Source organism: Archocentrus centrarchus, chromosome 14, assembly GCF_007364275.1.
Source record: "Archocentrus centrarchus isolate MPI-CPG fArcCen1 chromosome 14, fArcCen1, whole genome shotgun sequence".
Taxonomy (NCBI): Eukaryota; Metazoa; Chordata; class Actinopteri; order Cichliformes; family Cichlidae; genus Archocentrus; species Archocentrus centrarchus.
This window is the reverse complement of record NC_044359.1, coordinates 29,492,969-29,512,017: the sequence shown is the minus strand read 5'-3', so window position 1 is coordinate 29,512,017 and position 19,049 is coordinate 29,492,969. Positions and strand designations below refer to the sequence as shown.

General features: G+C 39.1%; 1 protein-coding gene across 1 annotated transcript; it reads right to left on the bottom strand.

Moving 5' to 3' along the window:
* Positions 1 to 6,419: 6,419 nt before the first annotated feature.
* Positions 6,420 to 7,736, bottom strand: hrh2b (histamine receptor H2b). Its single transcript, XM_030747178.1, has 2 exons — positions 7,116 to 7,736; positions 6,420 to 6,827 (listed from the first exon to the last, which is right to left on the bottom strand). The coding sequence occupies exons 1-2, from the start codon at positions 7,734 to 7,736 to the stop codon at positions 6,420 to 6,422; spliced, it is 1,029 nt and encodes a 342-aa protein (XP_030603038.1).
* Positions 7,737 to 19,049: the final 11,313 nt, after the last annotated feature.

Sequence of the window (19,049 nt, the reverse complement as noted above, 5' to 3'; positions counted from 1 at the left end):
ACTTCATTGTAGTCATAACCCAAAGACTTTACATCTATCAAATCATTATATCAATAAACTGAAACTAGTCACTGTCAGTGTGTGTGTGTGTCAATCAAATATGTTTCTTACTCTGATATGTAGCCAGAGCAAAAAAAAAAAAAAAAAAAAAAAGTATATGATGGGAAAGAAAGACTGCTCAAAGAGTCCAAGGTGATATAGGAATTTGAAAAACTGATAAAATACTTTCTCACTTATTTGGAGAAAATATTGTTGCCATAGTGAAGCTCATTCCTCAGCCACAAAGAAAATCTGTATATATGAATAAAATAGTTTGAAAGTCCAAACCCTGTGCTCTTTCCTGCACTCATTTTGATAATCCTGGTGAGCGAAGCTGCAGATTTTCCGTTTCCTCAGGGTTATCTTTTCAGTGCTGTCAGTATAAAAACAACTGCTGTCGGGCGCAGGCAGCCACACAGCTGACCCCTGCAGCAGCGCTGTGCTGCCTCCCACACTCAGATGTTAAGCCTTCCAAGCCCCCGCACTGAGCATGCTCAGACAAACCAGCTCCTGGTTCTCTAGACAGGAGTTTAGTTTAGCGGTCATCTGCGCATGGAACGATGAGAAGTGACAAGAACAGTGGGAAGCCGCGGAGCTGAAATAAGACGTGGAGCCAAAAGCTAGACCCACACACAAAAATACACACAGGCCTCCATCACAAATTTCTGGCTTATCTTGTTCAACTTTACTAATAACATGCCTTTGTCCATGGATAGGTGTGACTTGTAAACTTAAAAATAAAACCTGTAAACTTGTTCAGTTACTCAAAATGAAGTTTCCAGCTCTTCTATAGAACTGCAAATCTCTGCACTGCCTCTGCTGCAGCCAACACTCATGTGGGTACAACAGAAGCGCTGACTCCACAAAGAAAACCTCGACTGCATCAGAGATGAAGGTACAGTATAAACACGCGTTACAACCTTCTCAGTACATATACAAAATATCCACAGATTAGATGAGACGCAACGTGTAGGTGCTATCAGAAGTGTAGCATAATGTTGTTCTTTTCCTTCATGTGTTAATTCTAAACAATTGTAAAAACCTTCGTCAACTCCCGGTGCAGCCTGCGGAAGAAATTTGTTTAATTATCCATGGCAGCTGCTGTCCTGTTCAGGTCCACTGGGGACAATTAGGACGTGCGACTTAACAAACACCAGCCAAGACTCCAATCAAATGCAAAGGCAGTATCTGCATGCTTACAGAGCAGGCTTACATGGCGGCTTGAAACCAGAAAAGGAATCTTATTTTAAGTTTTTTTTTTGCACCTCACCGCCCACCTTCTCCTCCTACTCTGTTGCATAATGTATGAGGATATTTAAATGCTCTTATCATATTCCCAAGACAATAAATAAATAGATACCAAATAACTGAACTGATAGCAGCAAATTGGACACGGACTATGTGAAAATTAGAAAGAGCATTTCTGAATCTTTGAAACATTTAAAACAATAATTATGAGCTGATATCCTTTCTGCTACTACTAACCAGCTCTTATCTTTAACCTAAGGAGAGTCATTGTGAACCAAGACATGACCTTCCCTATGCATCTTAATTAAATAATAATAATAATAAAAATCAGAGTTTTCAGTAACTTTCTCTCGCTCTAATCTCAAAGCTGCCCATGAGGTGGATTTCTGAAGGCTTTTGAATTTAATGACTTGAGTGGGCTCTAATGTAATCTTTAGACCTCTTAAACTCTGCCTCTGACTGCTGCTCTTGACCAGATAGTCCAAAACATTATGAGTGTTCTTTTTAATATGTTGATCGGAGTCCCTGAAGAGATATTAACAAACTTGCCATACTGCCCCTCTCGTTACTGATATTTGAATAATACATCATTGTTGATTTTTTTTAAGCTATATATAACACATGGAGAATGATCACAGCTGTGAAAAGTACATAGGGGTTTTCTGCAAAGCAAGTCTGCAGAGAACAAGCTGGTTAATACTGCCACCTGGTGGAAATACATTGTTTGGTCACACCAGGTCGCCCTGTTCCTGATATGAGGGCATCCAGACTTTGGTGACTCCTCTCTGAAAAAATTGTCGTGTGTGTGCTCAGAGTGAAGCTGCTGCTGTGAAAAGAAGGCAGTTTCACCTGGGCTATTTTAATCCACAATATTCTGGCCTCTCCTTGTATTGAGGCCAGATTAATCCTATAGTGGATTAATTGAGGACCGATCCTTTGGTAGTGTAATTTAATATCATTTTATTCAGAAGTATGCATCATGTCAGTTTTGACACTTAGTTCCACTTCTGTAAATAACGGGTTTACAAAACCGAGCTATCGCAAACAGAGCCATTAACACCCAGTGCTTTGGTGTCAACTGGCTTCTTTAGAAGATTGTTTTAGATAGTAAACAGAAAACTGTTGGCTCAACAATTTAGATCAGTTCAAGTTTATTTATATAGCGCCAAATCACAACAGCAGTCGCTTCAAGGGGCTTTATACTGTGACGTAAATGCCCTGCAGTCTTAAAGAGAAAACCCCAACAATCAGATGATCGATCCCCAGTGAGCATGCAGTAGGCGACAGCGGGAAGGGAAAACTCTCCTTTTAACAGGAAGAAGCTGAAACCTTTTGGCAGTGCATCACAAGATATAAAATACTGCATTCCTGCTTTACCAAATCGAGCCACGCTTGGTGCTCAAAAGGTAACAAAATCTGATGAACACACAGAAGCACGCAGGTTTAACTATTTAACATTTTTTGCTGAAGTGAAACTGTCACATAGCACCGATGCAGGAAAATTCTTTTTCTTCTTTTTTTTGCTCTCCTCTCATGCTGTAATTATACTGATGACAGCGCCAAACGTGTCACATTTATATCCTACTTTTTTCCTTGTGCTCTTTACCGAGCAGCTCATCTTAAATACTGGTGAAAGAGAATTTTATTTGCAAAGATGACTGACGCTCAGACGGCAGTCCTCAACAGCAGGCCTACTGCCACACATCTATCAGAGCGAAGGCAGTATTCCATTAACATGGGCAAATAATTGCTCACACAGAGACACACTCCAGAGCAATAATACTGCAGCTATTGACAGTCAGATAAAAATGCTGCTCTTTGTGCAGCTGGTTGAATTTGATTTATTTTTGTGCTGTGGAGGTGTAACGCTGGAAATGACAGTGTTCAGGTAAACAGAGAAAACCAGAGTGAAAATGAGGGACTGCACAGCTGAGATTATAAAAAAGGTTTATAATGAATCGGGTCTTAAATAAATAATGAAACAAGCACAATATTGGATTAGTGCACTTGTGAGCCAGCAATATGTTTTCATGAAGCATATGATGGAGCACACTGCACGGCATCACTGTGGATTTGAAAGTCTAACTTAGCGTAATCATTATTACAAAGTACATTTTGGTCCCGTCATGTATGGCGTGACAGCAGTTTCACACGGTTCTCATGCATTTAGATTATTTTAGAATTCTGTGGAGCTTTTTGACCTTTTTATATTCGGAGGTTCAGTCCAGTTCAGCTCAGTTGCAAAATGAAAAACCCAGATTAAGTTAGGATTTTATACACTGTTAAAGAATGGAACCTGCTGTTTTGCACAAGTTATTCATTATGTATCTATAATATTTGATGTGAATTAATCCTAACACACACATTAAACAATATACACATAGATACATTTCAGAGCTTAAATAGTTAATGTTTTTTTCTTTTTTTGGCAATCAAGGAATGATGTTTTCAACTATCATTGTTTGTAATTAAACAACAATCAAATATTGATCAAATATTGACCATAATTAACATTCACAAGAGCATATCTGTCACTCAGAGGACAAGGGTTAATCTGAGTGAGCTCAGAGTGATCTATCTCATGTTGAAAAGCTGAAGTGCAAGCTGCTTAGTCTGCATAGCTTTATTCTCACCTTGCAACTGCAATGAATCTTATAATAGATTTGTAATAAATAAATTGTTTAATATGATGCATTTAAAAAACATTTGAAAAAAATTCAAGGATTCAAAGCACATCTAGTAAATGTTCACTTTTGTCCTGCTAGAATAACATTTGGCCTTCTGAAATACAAATGAGTGAGTTTCCGGTCCTTTTACTCCGAGGCTGCTGCTGGCGAGCTGCAGGCGGGAAGGAAAAGGTAAGTTGAGGAAGAGACAACAACCTGAGCATGTGAGGGTTTGAACAAGGAGCTGAGCTTTGCATTACCCCTAGCAATGAGACAACCTGGCACCGGTTTGGAGGAAGCTTCCATCATTTAACGGATCTTAATCAGCATAACAGCCAACAGGTGAGTAAACAGGAGCAGGGACCACAGGTACCTGATTATTGGGGCAGAGACCACTCCTTGGATTCCGCCTCTGGAGGAACAGCAATGGAGTCTAAGCGCACACAGACAGACACACACACACACACACACACACACACACGGAAGAATCCCTAAATACTGTCACATTTAGGTGCTGTGGACTCAAAGCAGACACAGAGTGATGGGTTCAGTGCAAGGCTTTATTTACAGTGAGGAAAGGGAGATGGGCAGGTCTCCAGGGGTGATGTGGAGAGCAGGCAGAGAGGTGGCGTTGGGGGGTGAGACTGGGCTGCGGTCTCCAGGAACACTTCCACTCGACGGGGAATCTGAGCACAAAGAAAACACAGGTAAGTCAAGGCGGCGGTAAATAACACAGACTCACAAGAGGTGGCCGAAACTAACTGGTTCACAGTCAACGATCCAGCGACGGGTGAAAGCCTACTGCAGGATGACGGGCTGATCAGAGCCAGGTGTGGAAACAGCTTCTACGAAGGCCGGCCCAGGAGGGAGGAGACTCACACCCACAGCTCCAGAGAGACGCCCCACCAACATACACACACACACACACACACCAGAGAAAGCAAAAAAACAAAAAGAAAAACACTACAAAACAGCCAGGGACCATGACAAATACTGGCAGGTATAATGGCTGTACACTCTGACATGCAGACTTTTGGAAAACTCTGGAAGGTGACACTAAAGCTATAATGTGTCCCACAATCTTCTGCCACCAGTTTCAGACCATATACATGTGACTGATGTCTGCTGTTCAGTAACATACTCTTCTCTACAAGACTGAAGCAACAGAATTTAAATTCCACTACCCTACTTACACTGCCATCCATGTCACCAGTGACGGCATGAATCTTTCATAAAAATCACCCTCAGCTCGCCTTGTTAATGAGATTTCTGAAACCAATTCCCACTGATGGCTGTCTTCAATCATTCGAAGACACAAATGAAACTGGACTTTACTAGATCAAAATTCAGGTCATAGTTCACTGTCTGTAAAATATTCATAGTCTCCATGTAAATGTTTACTTGTGAGTTTTAATGGTTTTTAATTTAAAGAAGAAAAATCTATACAGATGAATAATACTTGATTTGATAGGGTTAGGAAGTGATTAATACCAATACTTTTAAGGAATAAAACTAATAAATATAACGTGTGTTAAACATGTTTATTAAATGCATAAAAATAAAATGTGCAGTATATGTGTGACACTTTAAATATAAACTGTACTTGTTATAACATCTAAAGATTTAGATTTTATTTTTACTTCTCAAAATTATTTTTGACAATAGACTATATATTATATTCCCTGTCATTATTATCTGATATCAGCGGTTATAATGGCCAAAAGATCTTATCTGTTGATGTTGTTACAGTAAATAAAGGCAGCAAAGCTGTGATGATATTTTTATTGTCATCAATGACAGCATTTCATTAAGCAAAGCGTGTCCACCAGAAAAAAAGAACTTTATCACAGTTTAACTTTAACGAACAGACATGCTGTTCAGTGGCAGTTAATCTGTAAAAGTGTAAAGGAGTCCTTCAGATTATTCTATTCGGGCCAGTAAAACATACACATATTGTACACAGTAAATCAATGGCTGGGCTTGAGGGTGTGAAAATAAGCAGTTTGCAAACTTTTAACCACACGGGTCTCCGTGCAGCTTTCTGGGAAACTTACTGAGTCATCTATTTATCTGACCGAGCTCCACTTCTCTTTTCTGAAGCCTACTGTTGTCTTAAACACTTACATTTCAATGCCGCTGTTTGAGTTCAATATCATCATAATTAAAGAAAAATGTCTGGACTAAACTAAATGAAGATTGAATTTTGCTGCTGATATTTTCCAATAACAGTGTTATTAATCACTAACAAACATTATGTACCCTTTATTGCATTTTGCCTCAAGTTGCATAATCTTTGGCACTATCTACGTTACACTGTTAATCATTAGCTTATCTGGTTCTTTGAGTAGGTGAGCAGCTGCAACATCTTGCGGCCAGTCTATCAGTGAGACAGCATCCATAGCATTTCTTCTTGGCTCATCAGGAAAACCATCTTCCACATGCAGCTTTAGGCTCTTTCCCTCAGTTTCATTCTTGCATATGTTTCTCAGACTTTCGGGGCAGTCTTTGTCCATCAGTAAAGGCCAATCGCTTATTTACAGACACACCATTAAGGTGCAGTTTTCTGCGATTTAGTCTTTTGCAGCGAAGCAGCCCTCTGTAGGCCCTGCGGAAATCCCTGTTGAAAGCAGGATAAAGGATGGGATTGAGGGTGGAGTTAAAATAGCCCAACCACAGGACTACAGAGTGAAGTGTGTTTGGTGGGTTTGTCTTTTCCTTCATGCCAATGTAGGTTAAGTAGGTAAAGTAGGGGAACCAGCAGATGACAAAAGCCCCGAGTACTGCAGCCAGGGTCACTGTAGCTTTGTGCTCTCGAGCTACCGCTGCAGTTGCTGTACGTGCAAATGATGGTATGGTAGCACGAATTCGCCTCGCCTGAAAAGATTATTAAGAGAAGGATAGAGAGCCAGAGGACAAAGATAATGAGATCTTGGGACCCAACTAAGTCAGTGATTTGATAACAAAGAATTTACTATTACACAACAATATGTCTGTGAATAAATCACATTTAAATGCCCACTGAAAATATTTGTTTCCTATAAAATGCAGTGCAGAATCATATCTTTATTAGACACCTTCAAAAAAACCCCCACAAACCTTATATTATGATCTTCAACAGATCATAATGTAATCAAATCAAGCAAAATCATAATAAACACTGACCTGTTCTCGCGCCACCCTGAATATGCAAAGATATAATCCACACATAATCATCAGAGGCAGGTAAAATGTGCCGAAGGCATAAATAAGTATATAGTTGTTATTCCATTCAAACTGGCAGTAGCGTCCCTCCTTTTCATCCTCCTCCATGCCCCAGTCCAAGTTTTGAACTCTGTAGTCAGCTGTGTTCCAGCCCAAGTGGATAGACAGAAAGGACACAACTAGTGACATGGCCCAGATGGTAGTTATGGCCAGAGTCACCCTTAGAGGTGTAACTCTCCGGGAGTGACTAAGGGGTGCAGATATGGCAAGGTATCGGTCCACACCGATCGCCAAGAGGGTCAGAATGGAAGCTGTACAGAGCATGACATCTAATGAAATGTAGATGTTACACAGAGCTCCTCCAAAGGGCCATTTCCCGCTGCGCAACTCCACAGTGGCAGACAAGGGCAGCACCAGCAGGCCAAGCAGGAGATCTGTCACTGCCAGCGACACCACGAAGCAGTTACCAAGTCTCCACAGTCCACGGCTCATTCCCACAGCCAAACACACCAACACGTTACCACCAACGGTAAGAATGATAAAAGACACTAGGATGAGCCAACGCAGAGCTGTGGTGATCATGATGCCCTCCTTCTCTGACACTAGGTCACTGAATTAGTGCCACTGCTGGTTTCTCAGTAGAAAATATAGAAAAAGACTCATCCAATTATCTCCAAACTTTCTCAGCAGCTCTTGGTTCCCTTAGACAGTCCTTTCCATGTTCGTAGAGGCAGTCGGGTTCAAAAGTGTATCTCTGTGCGGAAAGCCCTTCATCATCTTGTTTCACACTGCCACAACCTCTGAAGTCAACTTGACCCTGGTGAAAAACAAGTACAATGGGGTTAAAAAGGGAAACATTTATCCATCAGTCATTTCATGAAAAGGTTCAGCTGTTGCTGAAGGTCAAAATATCACAGACGGTCACTGAGAAAATGACTAACAGACAAACTATGCACAGGGCTATATTTATACAAATCCTGACAGTATGGAAATATGAAATTATATGGTCTCCCTTCATTTTGTTATTTAAGTATTAATGTTTATATAGAAAAAAATTATAAATCATTCAGTATAAGACAGGGGGGCTACAGCACAGCTTGCAAAATACATTTTGTCAGTTTTTACTAATTTTGGGTCACTGAAACTGAAGATGCTGCTTAAAGATGTTAGCTGGTCCTAGTTTACTAGTGCAGCGCTTGACCTGGCCTGGCAGGCTGGGCTCTAAATAAATTCATTACATTAACGGACCTACACTATCTACAACAGATACAAATAAAAAGAATGTGCTTTTGTATGCGTGTGGTTAGAGAGCTGTTCCCAGATGGGAATATTTACTAGCTAAAGAAAGCATGGCCTGTACTCTGTTGTGCATTACTATCAGGGTAATACATGACAAGACATTAAAAACAGTCATAAAACACTATCAGAGTCTAAGGAGACATAAAAAAATTTTTTAAGCACTTTAAGTATGGGTTGACATTAAAGGTAAACAAGCATGTATAGCTAAATATACATGACCTAAAAAAAATTAATACATTTTAAGAAATTTCATCAGCTACTTAGACACACAATATCAAAAACATGATTCCTTCTATATTCATCTATTTTTCTGCTAGGTTTACATCTACAAATGTCTTGCATTTGTGAAAGCTGAAGGCTAAAAATAAATTACATACGGTACAGAAATAAACCTGGATAAACAAACTTGCTCTGTTTTTCTTTGACTTGCTTGACAGCTGCCCTGTCCTGAGCCAGTGCTGATGAATGAAGCTCGTAGTTTAATAATAAGGCAGCTAAACCAATTTCCTGTAAGAATTAATTTAATTTGACGACATCTGTGTTATGGATGTCATGTTTCATGTGTTGCCCGTTCATCACTCTTTAAATTCATTAAATATAGAAACTAGACACATGGCAACAGTCACAGTTATGTAATGGATTTTTTTTTTAAAGCACCCAGTAAACACGTAGAGCCACTGTGGGCTTCCACACCACACTATTACTGATTTTACACTTACACTTAATTTACACTACACTTACATTTAACTCTGTGTTAGGTGTAGGTATATTTAAAAAGAAAAAAAAATGCAATAACTAAATCCTTCAAACTGTAAAATAGGCAAACTTATATTTAACTAGTTATTATTACATCCATGAATACAACAAACAGAAAATGTGACATTTGTGTTTACAGATACCGTTTGTTCATTGTGGCTGAATCATAACTCAACCATTAGGGTAAACATTGGATACACAAGCAATATTTGCTGGTAAGTATGGTTTACACAGAAGATAAGCTACCAGAGTCTTCAGTTTTATGACATGTTTAACAGGACAAACTGCTCATTCTTGTTTAGATTCCAATTGTGGCAATTTTGTTTTGTGGCTCCAATCCTGACCCTCTTCAGTGCTTTCCCAACAGAAAAACACAACAGAGTATAATTCATGTTGTGATGACAAACATTCAAAAGTGCTAAGAGTGGATATAATGTTTCCTAATGTTCATATTAGGAAACTATGGTTGCTTTCCAGCAATAATAGAATGATAACTTTGATAACATAATAATTAGAGCACAACTGTGCTCTTTGTATTATCATAGCCTCGGCCCTAAAAAGATTTGGTGCAAGTCATTTAAGTTTGTTTTTTTTTTTTTTTTTTTGACAATCATATTCAAAGATCTTATTTTTGGAAGAGAGAAGATTTGATTAATTTTGCCCTGAGGTTTTGCCTCAAGAACATACAAGGTACTCAAAGTAATGAGTATAAATGGATAAATAAATCATCTTAATTTATGTATCTATCTCTCACCATATTTCTATATTTCACTTCATTTTCCCCTAGTTATGTGTGTTTATTGTAGTTTTGCATTTATTGTTTAATGTGATTTTATGTAATTGAATGCTGTAATAATTTGTCTGTATATTGTGGATGCCCAGTGAGGGACAAGGATTGGAAATTAGGAATAGCTATAAACTGTCTCTGCAGCACATCAGCTTCACGCTCTGTATTGAAACTATGTTGAATAATATTGTCCTCAATGAATAAAATAGATGTAAAAATAATGACTATGATAATGATTAAGCAGGCTGTTCACCAAATAGAGCAGAGTTTGAATTAGCATTTAACCCCCAAATAAAACTTTTAACCTGCATGAAGAACGCACTTAAACATAGAAGAAAGAAGGGAGAGCTGCCAGAGGGCTTTTCCAGATCTTTCTCGTTGGCTTTTTTCAGCCTTTAATAATACATTTGTACAAAAATGTACTCATAACTTGGTCATTATCTTAAATGATGATGTTACTTTTTGTCTTCTCATGCTTCAGGTTAATTAATTTAATGCAGCCTTTGTTCATCTGTACTCAGACATTCAGAGGATCTCACTTTTTAATGTTTTTGATAAAGTTAATGGATTTCCCTCAGGGATAAACATGTCTTGTTTCCATGGGGACTTTATTTGTTCAGCACCGACAGAGTTTAGATCGAGCTGCACTCCTGGTCATCGGGCTCCCGTCATTTGCAGCCATAATGACCAGGCTTTACTGGTTATAGGCAATGAAAAGACAGGGAGGCTTTCATAGGAATCCTCAAATAAAGGCCACTGACGTTTGTCTCCACTTTCATTTTGTGCTGTTGCTGATTTACAAAGACACAGAGCGAACAGGTGAAACACAATGTTGTATTTGCCATGCGTGGCCTAAAATGTATTTTTAATGTCATTTTATTTCTGCTTCCCATACAGAAGAGGAAAAGCTGCTTTAATCTTAAAAAACAAACAAGGAAACATAGTAACAATTTTTGATTTGATAAACTTGACTTAGTAGTAATAATAATTCATAGTGAGAGATTCATAAGAGGAAGAAAAGGCTAAAAATTGCTTGCCATGTAATACCTTCAGTAGTAATGTGATGTGAATAGCTGGATCTAATTTGTGTGGTGTACTCTGGCCATCTGCCATATTAAAACTCTGTTCATGACTACTTAAAACATGCCACCACTATTAAGTAATATTACCTCTTTTAGCTCAGCATAGTACATCGCTTATTAACAATTAGAAATTGAGAATTGTCTAATCAACTCTACACTCCACGAATCTCGTGAAAAGCAATTAAATGATAGCCTGCTTCTGATAAGCAGCATATGTGCACACAGTGGTCAGAGAACCTGAGAAACCCCACTGATCATGAAACTAATGAAGGTAGGAAATCAACAGTTAGAGGGAGTAATGTAGCAAAACATCCAGGCCGGAGTGGCAGAAGGGTGTGGGAATGGATATGAGGGGGGGAACATTATAGTTCAATAATTTAACAACTGAAAAAAGACACCATGAAGAGCAGTCTGGTAAATCATTTGGGAATTTGCCAAAGTGAAATCCAAGCTGTCATGTAAGTTGTGCCCAGTTATACTGGCTTCTTGTTTTGCTTTTTTTCCCTACTGTATCAGTTTGTTTAGAGTATACTGATTACATTAGCCTTATCGCTAATGTCTTTTCAGACACACAATCTTAATTTCATGTGGCTCGCTGGAACAACTCCCACATGTTTACTGTAATATCAACTAACCCCGCTGTCATGTTATTTACCCAAATTTGAATTAAAGTATAAAATTAGCAAAAGCTGAAAAGAAGCAATTTAATCTGATAATGCGGTATAACTATTCACATCCAGTTACAGTTAAACTCCAAACCTGAAACTCAGATGTGCTATACACAGGATTCTACAAGGTTTCAAAAGTGCAAACGTAAAGCTTGCCTTGTGAAAAAGAACAGTTTATCTTTGTGTATACGTATGCTGCCAGCTACCTACATGCCAACTAATGTCCTCTGAATGTGAAAACAAAGACTTGAATAGATCATCAGTCTCCACGTCCATTAATTATAAACACAAGCATGTCCTACACAAACATCAAATTTCACTGTTTCCAGGAGCTTTCATTAGTGCGCGCCTCCTCAGCACCGTCTCATTTCTCCACATAAGATCACAACAAAAAACAACAAACGATGTAGAGAAATGTAGAAACGTTTGTTGACTCACCTCACATGGTTTATCATAGACGTCCGTCCGATCCAACACTTCTCCTTTAACCATGAATTTTCTTTTGTGATCACTCAGGCCTGGTTATCTGTAAACTTCTTCCTCTTTCTCTCTCTCTCTCTCTCTCTCTCTCTCTCTCTGCCCCCCCCCCCCCCCCCCCCCCCCCCCCCCCCCATTCTCATAGAAGCTACCAGCACATGCGGTCTTCAGTCCCTTTAACATCTGTTCATTTGCTTCCTTAAAAGTTTACCTCACCCACAACTTCAGCCTATTTTTATGTTGGATGATATTCTGGAGGACATTTGCATCATGTAATTTTTGCTTATATAAGATCGAGTTAGTACATGATATGATTGGGAAAATGTGGGGAAAAGTTAGCCACTATTTATTTAATTCTGAACAATATGTATCTAAATATATAGCTTTATACTTACCATCGTTTACACTGTTTCAGTGCAGACTACAGGCAGTCATTATGTGACACTTTATTAGATCACATAGCTTAAAGTGGATGACTTGCTTAGAAAGTGCATGCTTTTCTCAGCACTGAGAGAGGATATTTTGAGCAGGATTCAATTTGAACATTTTATTTCTGTTTATTGCAACAAAAGCCATAAACAGATTGCTATTTTAGTGACCACGCAGCTCAGAGACGATTATCCAGAGCAGCAGCTTTCACCTGTGTGATGCTGTACAGAGAATCGGCTTTATACATGCCAATAAACTGATATGTCAACCTGCTGAAACAGTCTGAACCTGAGGACAGACCATGGAGAGCTGGAGTCTTGCATACATAAAGTAGAAAAAATGAGGGAATTGATTTTTTACATGGTCAGTTTCACTATCTGCTGGTGTCACTTAAAGGGCATTTTATTGATGGTCTTTGAGCTTCTTATGCACTCAGGAAAACTGTGTCCTCTCTGCATCAAAGTCCCCACATGGGGAATCTCTCAGACTGTTTAGTTGGTATTTTTAGCTGTAAACCTTCTAGAGTCACATTTAATGTCTCTTTAATCCCTAAACTATTCTTCAGGCTCTATAATCAATAATTCAATGTAAAACTGACAAAATAAGTGAACGGTTTTCTTTAAATGAGGTGTGCCTGGGTTTATAATACTTGCTCAAATCACCCTGCTGGCCTCCAAAGGAAAACAAGTTAGCAATTGAAGCAAGTTTGAATAATCCTGCTGGCTAAAGGGATTAAACAATAACATGAGTAACTTTATGACACCCGACTGTACCACAGTCTTCATTTTTTCAACAACTGGGATCTCTGTCACATGTATAGTAGCACACACATTTAGTTGTGTGAGCATACACGATAATAAGCATCAGCCTTATTAAACAAAAGTAAAAACAAAACCTTTTTACTGTTAAAGTGCACAGTTACATGAACACAAACTATAACACAAGCAAGAAGATTCGTGTGTTAGTTGATGGGAATGTTAATGATTTAAATCCATGACAGCACAGAGGAAGAGGAAGCCTGAGATACACAGAGTCAATGGGGGAACTGAGACAAACCAAAGAACATCTTTATGAATGTTATCAGAAATGATCAGTCAGAAATGAACCACTTGTTATTATCCACATTAGTAACTGTCACTAAGCATTATTGGTGTATTATCATTAGTAAGGAAAACATCACATGGCCATAATGAAGTAGCAAGAAAAACAAACACAAAGGAGCTCAAATCATGAATCATACTTAAAATGTAATTATAATTCAGCTGTTTCCCTTAATGACAGACATTTTTTTTCTTCAGTCAACAATGGTACAAGGAACTGCTGGAATGGAATTAAATATAATTCATACTGTCTGGAAAGCAAAATAACTATAAGATATGTAAATCAACTAAAATGAAGCGTTTAAATTTGCAGTAAAATCTTCAAATCCTCCAGTCAGTTTGGTGACTCTTTTCTCCCCCCTGCTGGACATAAGTGGGTAATTGTTGGGGGCTTCAGCTAACTCCTGAACTATGAGATGTAGTTATTCTGTTATTATTGCATTTATCTTATTCTATATGTATTATTTACTTTACTATATGCAGTCAGTTCTTTGTTGAGGATATTTAGTTTTGCTGCCATGGAGAACAGTTGGAAGAACCTTCGAAATTATGACTGTAATTGTTAATCAGTTGTTTTAAAGTTCTGTCTCTCTTTCAGAGGTGCTGATCTGTCCTGCTCGGTGGTGCCGCATCCCCAAACCTCGGCGTTCCTCTATCACAGCTGTCCAATAAAGCTAACAAAAGATACTGATCAAAATTTCTAATGTCGATCCACTAGTTAAGTGCTCTTTAGCTGGTGCTTCTTTTAAATTTGCTGATTATGTAGCATAAGCTTTTGAGATAAACATGGATTTTTTAAAAAACAGCAATTAGGTAACAAAACTTGTGTCCGCACTGCGTGTGAAAGACGCTCACATGTGCTTATATGTGACTCAGAGACTGTATTTTGGTTTCAGTTTGAACCTGTGATCCATGCAGCTTTTACATCACTCACCAAACCCGAGAATTTTGCCTGTGAGAGATGCTGACGGATGTAAAACAGCCCGTAACATCTATTTCAGTGAAGACATTCACATCTCAGTCTTTTTCCCCTTTCTCCAACTCCACAGTCACCTCCACACAGAAGCAGCAGCAGCAACCACTCCACAGAAAGCTTTAATTAAAATGCTGGCTGTCATCCCCGCCCTTGTACTCGTGTGCTCATAAATTTGCTAGCTTTATATATGCATAAACTTATAAATGAGACCATAAAAGCTGATTTTGGTGCCTTTCATGTTTATCTCTGTACAGCATGTTGCATGTCAGATTTTTGTCATTGAGCTTTAGTGCTTGCTGGTTAATTTGGGTATTAGGCTAAGTTATGAATGAATGCTTTCTGTTTGCATGTTCTTATTGTGCCTGGGAGAGCTCTCTCAAGGTACTCTGGCTTCTTCCTGCTGTCCAAAGACATGCATGTTAGATTAACTGGCAATTCTAAACTGGCCATAGGTGTGAATGTGAGCATGAATGGTTGTCTGTCTGTGTTAGCCCTGCGATAGACTATCAACCTCTCCAAGGGTGTACCCTGCCTCTTAACCTGTGAAGCTGGGATAGGCTCCAGCTCTCCCCATCCCCGAATTGGATAAGTGCAAGGAAATGGATGGCTGGATAGATGTCAAAAGAGGGGCAGCTCAGTGGTGCTGGAGACACTGTTGTCCCAAAAGAGAAAGTTCTGGGTTTGAACCTCCCACAGTCTAATGCAGGGGTGGGCAGACTTTTTGGCTCTGGGGCCACATTGACTTTTAAAATTTGACAGATGGGCCGAGCCAGCACCAGATGCATACATATCAAATCAAACATAAACACACAAAAAAGGCATTACAGTGTTAATACTTACATTTACTTTTAGTGGGAACAGTGTTGTTTCTTTGCCAGTGCATTGAAGACTGCTGTTAGTTTTGTTGTAGCAATTCTCAGAACAGATCTGAGGTGTTCATCACTCAACTGGGATCTGTGGGCTGCTGTTCACACACACATGTAGAGAGAAACAACACCAGCATCCTCTGTGACATCTTTTGGATGTTTGGAAATTTGGCTGCGCTTAATGAAGCATAAAACTCATCCTGTTTAAGAGAGATGAACTTCTCCTTAAAGACAGTGTCACATTGGAGATCAGTCAGCTCCAACTGCAGCTCCTGTGGCGCCGTTTCAGGGTCATGTGTGAAGGGACATGACACCAGTTGAAGTGACTTGTCAATTTTTCCAAAATCAGAAAACCGACGGCAGAATTCTCAATGCAGGTTATCCAAGATTTTTTTTTCTTTTTTTCATGTCGAGGAGCCTCTTTCAGTGAGTGTGGGGAAATGAGTGAATGACTTGTTTGACATTTGCTTTGAGAATAAAGCTAGCTCGGTTTTGAAGGTGCTGACATTTGTGTACATTTGATGCACAAACAGGTCTTTTCCTTATAGCGTCACCTTCAGCTCATTCATGTGTGTCAGTATGTCCACAGCAAAAGCTAAATCACAATCTATGTCACTCAGCTCGGGAAAATTGTGACAGGATTGTGGGTGTGTGGGTGGTCAAACAGGAGATTATTTCCTGTTTGAGCTCCCACACTTGTTGACATACTTTCCTCAGCAGACATTAAAGTGGCAAAGCAAGTCCTGTGTTCAGCGTCAGTTTCTTCAAGAAACTTAATAAACTGATGATGCTGAAGTCCCCACACTCGAATAAAGTTAACTAGTTTTTCAACTGGCTTCACTACGTGGTAAAGCTGCAATATAAATTTACACATTGCTTCTTGGTCGATTATGCAGTGCAGGAAAATTACCTCCTGCACCGGGTCGTCCTCTTTCACCCTCTCCTGGATTCTTGTGACATTTTTTTTCCAGTCAAATTTGTCAATCAATCTGTGGTAACGTTGGCAAGCATACTCCAAGGCAGCTTGGAGTATGCTTGCAATGTGCCTAATGCGCCACCTGGTGGAATGTCAGGCATTACAGGACAAGGTAAAATGAATGCAGTCATAATTATTATGATATGTTTTGATTTGGGCAATTCTGTACCAGGCTTCGGCAGGCCGGATTAAAAAGACCAACGGGATGGGTGTGGCCCACTGGCCGTAGTTTGACCACACCTGGTCTAACTCCATAGGTGTGAATATGAACGTGAATGATTGTCTATCTCGTACTAATCCTGTGATGACTGGTGACCCCACGTGAACCCTGCTTGTAGCCTAGCTGGGTGTACAACATACAGGTAATGCACTCTAAAAGTCAGTAGTCTAACCTAAGCAAACACAAGTAAAATTAATGACAATGATATCCTCACGGCAACTGTTATTTCCTTTTTTAAATATATGCGTGTTTCTAAAGATCTTCTATGTTGCAAGCGTTTGTTCTCTTATTGCGTGCATGTTGTAGTCATTCATAATCTTCGTCAGTCAAATGGATCGCCCTCTTGGGGAAATAAGGCACATGTAATGTCCTGCTTAATTTCAGTCATGTTCTTAAAGAAATATCACTTGTATTAAAAAAGGCAAACATTGCTTCTAAGCACTCAAGGTTATCTCCCGTGATTATAATTCACACCACAAAAGCGCCCTAATGTGGTGCGATGTGGCAAGATCAGTGGTCTCACACATCCTTATTCTTTTTCTTTTAATTAATTTGACCTCACACAATATTTAACACGATGGAGGGAAGTCATGAAAGAGGAGAGCCTGACTAAAGTGGAAATTGTCGTGTTTGTTATACAAGATCATCAAACCACATTATATCATGTTCCAGGTTACATAAAAGCACCCGTCAATTAACTTGTCTCTTTTGGAAACTTAGCCAGTACGCTCTCCTTTCTCTTCCATGTCATTTTACATTGGTGTTCCAGGGAAAGCCGATATCTTCCATCTCTGTGGATTACTGCGCCTCTAAATCCCCTCTGGAGGACACTCAACCCTGAGAGGAGGAGAGAGCTTAAACCCCAATGTGCCCTTTTCTGCCCTATTCCACTCCTCATTGTCCCCAAGGAACACTGGCAGTGAGTCTCCACGTCAGAATGAGTCATTAGCTCACTCTGTGAATGAAACCGGCAGCAATGTTTCTATATATAGAGGAGAAACATAGAGGAGCTAGGGATATTTATCTTTGGTGGATATAGGAGCAAATAGGCCCCATACTAATCAAACAATCTGACGTAAATAAATGCAGACATATGAAGTGTAATCACCTTTATACTCTTCTGAATGAGTGGAAACTTGGCATGTAATCATTGTTTTTGTTGCTACATTTGACATGTAACAACATGTAGATGTGAATGTAATCCCACTTACTCAACTATCTTAATGTATTATAAGTGCCACTGCTATAATTTAGCAGCATACTGCCCTCCTAGCACTGATGGATAAATGTTGGTCCTATAAATCTGGGTTAGGTTTATCCTTATAACTTCTATATGTCTTCTATATAACTTCTTAGAGCTGAATAATCCACATTTTTAGTAAATCTAATACATGCTAGAACATCAGTGCTCAGGGGACGTTTCTTGACAAAAAAATTAACCACTTAACAATTCACGTTTAACAGGAAGTTCAGGAGCTGATAGTGCAGCTGACTGTGTAAAACATCACCATGATGACACTGTCAGAGTGAATTTACCAAAAAAAACCCCAAAAACTGACACTCATTTTAATATTAATTGTCAGCTGATATACAAAAAAAAAATTTGTGCCAGCTCTTATTGACTTACATTCATATTGTTAGTGTTACATTTACAAAAATACATCCATTTTTGCGTCCTGTAGGTGTAGAGAAACACAGCTCACTGTGCTGGAAAGAAGAACAACAGAGCAATTTGCACAGCATTTCAGTCTAAAAAATATCTGTCAGGGCACAGCAGGCTGCCCTGGGAGAAAAGCATTGCAGTGGAAATAATTGTCCTCTCTGAAACTGTCTCCCATGGGACAGAATCAACATAAAAAAAACATGCTTCAGATATTAAAATTTCCACTTTTACCTCAAGAATTGCATGAATGGTAATTTTTTTCTTGTATTCCTAAGTTTCAGAAAGAAAGCTCCAAAGGTTCTTTAGGAAAATAGCTTCATCTATTACCCGTGCCACTGAGAGTCTGTGCAGTGTTGTGCTGTTAAAGAATTTGCATATGTGATACTGGATTAAAAGCATTTGTGAATCACTGGTGTCTCATAGCACTCACAGTAAAAATGTAAGAAAATGTAAATCAGCAGCACTGGTCTTACCGCTGTGTGCCTGTTTATGATATGCCTGTTTGCACATCTCTAAGGATCATATGGTAAATACTGTGGAGACTTACAGCCTTAAGAAAAAGGACACATTTTATGAGCCATTAGGTTGTGAAAGCA

What these genes read in the sequence shown, in the direction of transcription:
- hrh2b (XM_030747178.1), bottom strand. Translation starts at nt 7,736, where the DNA reads ATGATCACCACAGCTCTGCGTTGGCTCATCCTAGTGTCTTTTATCATT. An exon ending in TCAGGGTGGCGCGAGAACAG is followed by an intron (nt 6,828 to 7,115) that starts GTCAGTGTTTAT and finishes TAATCTTTTCAG; the next exon opens with GCGAGGCGAATTCGTGCTAC.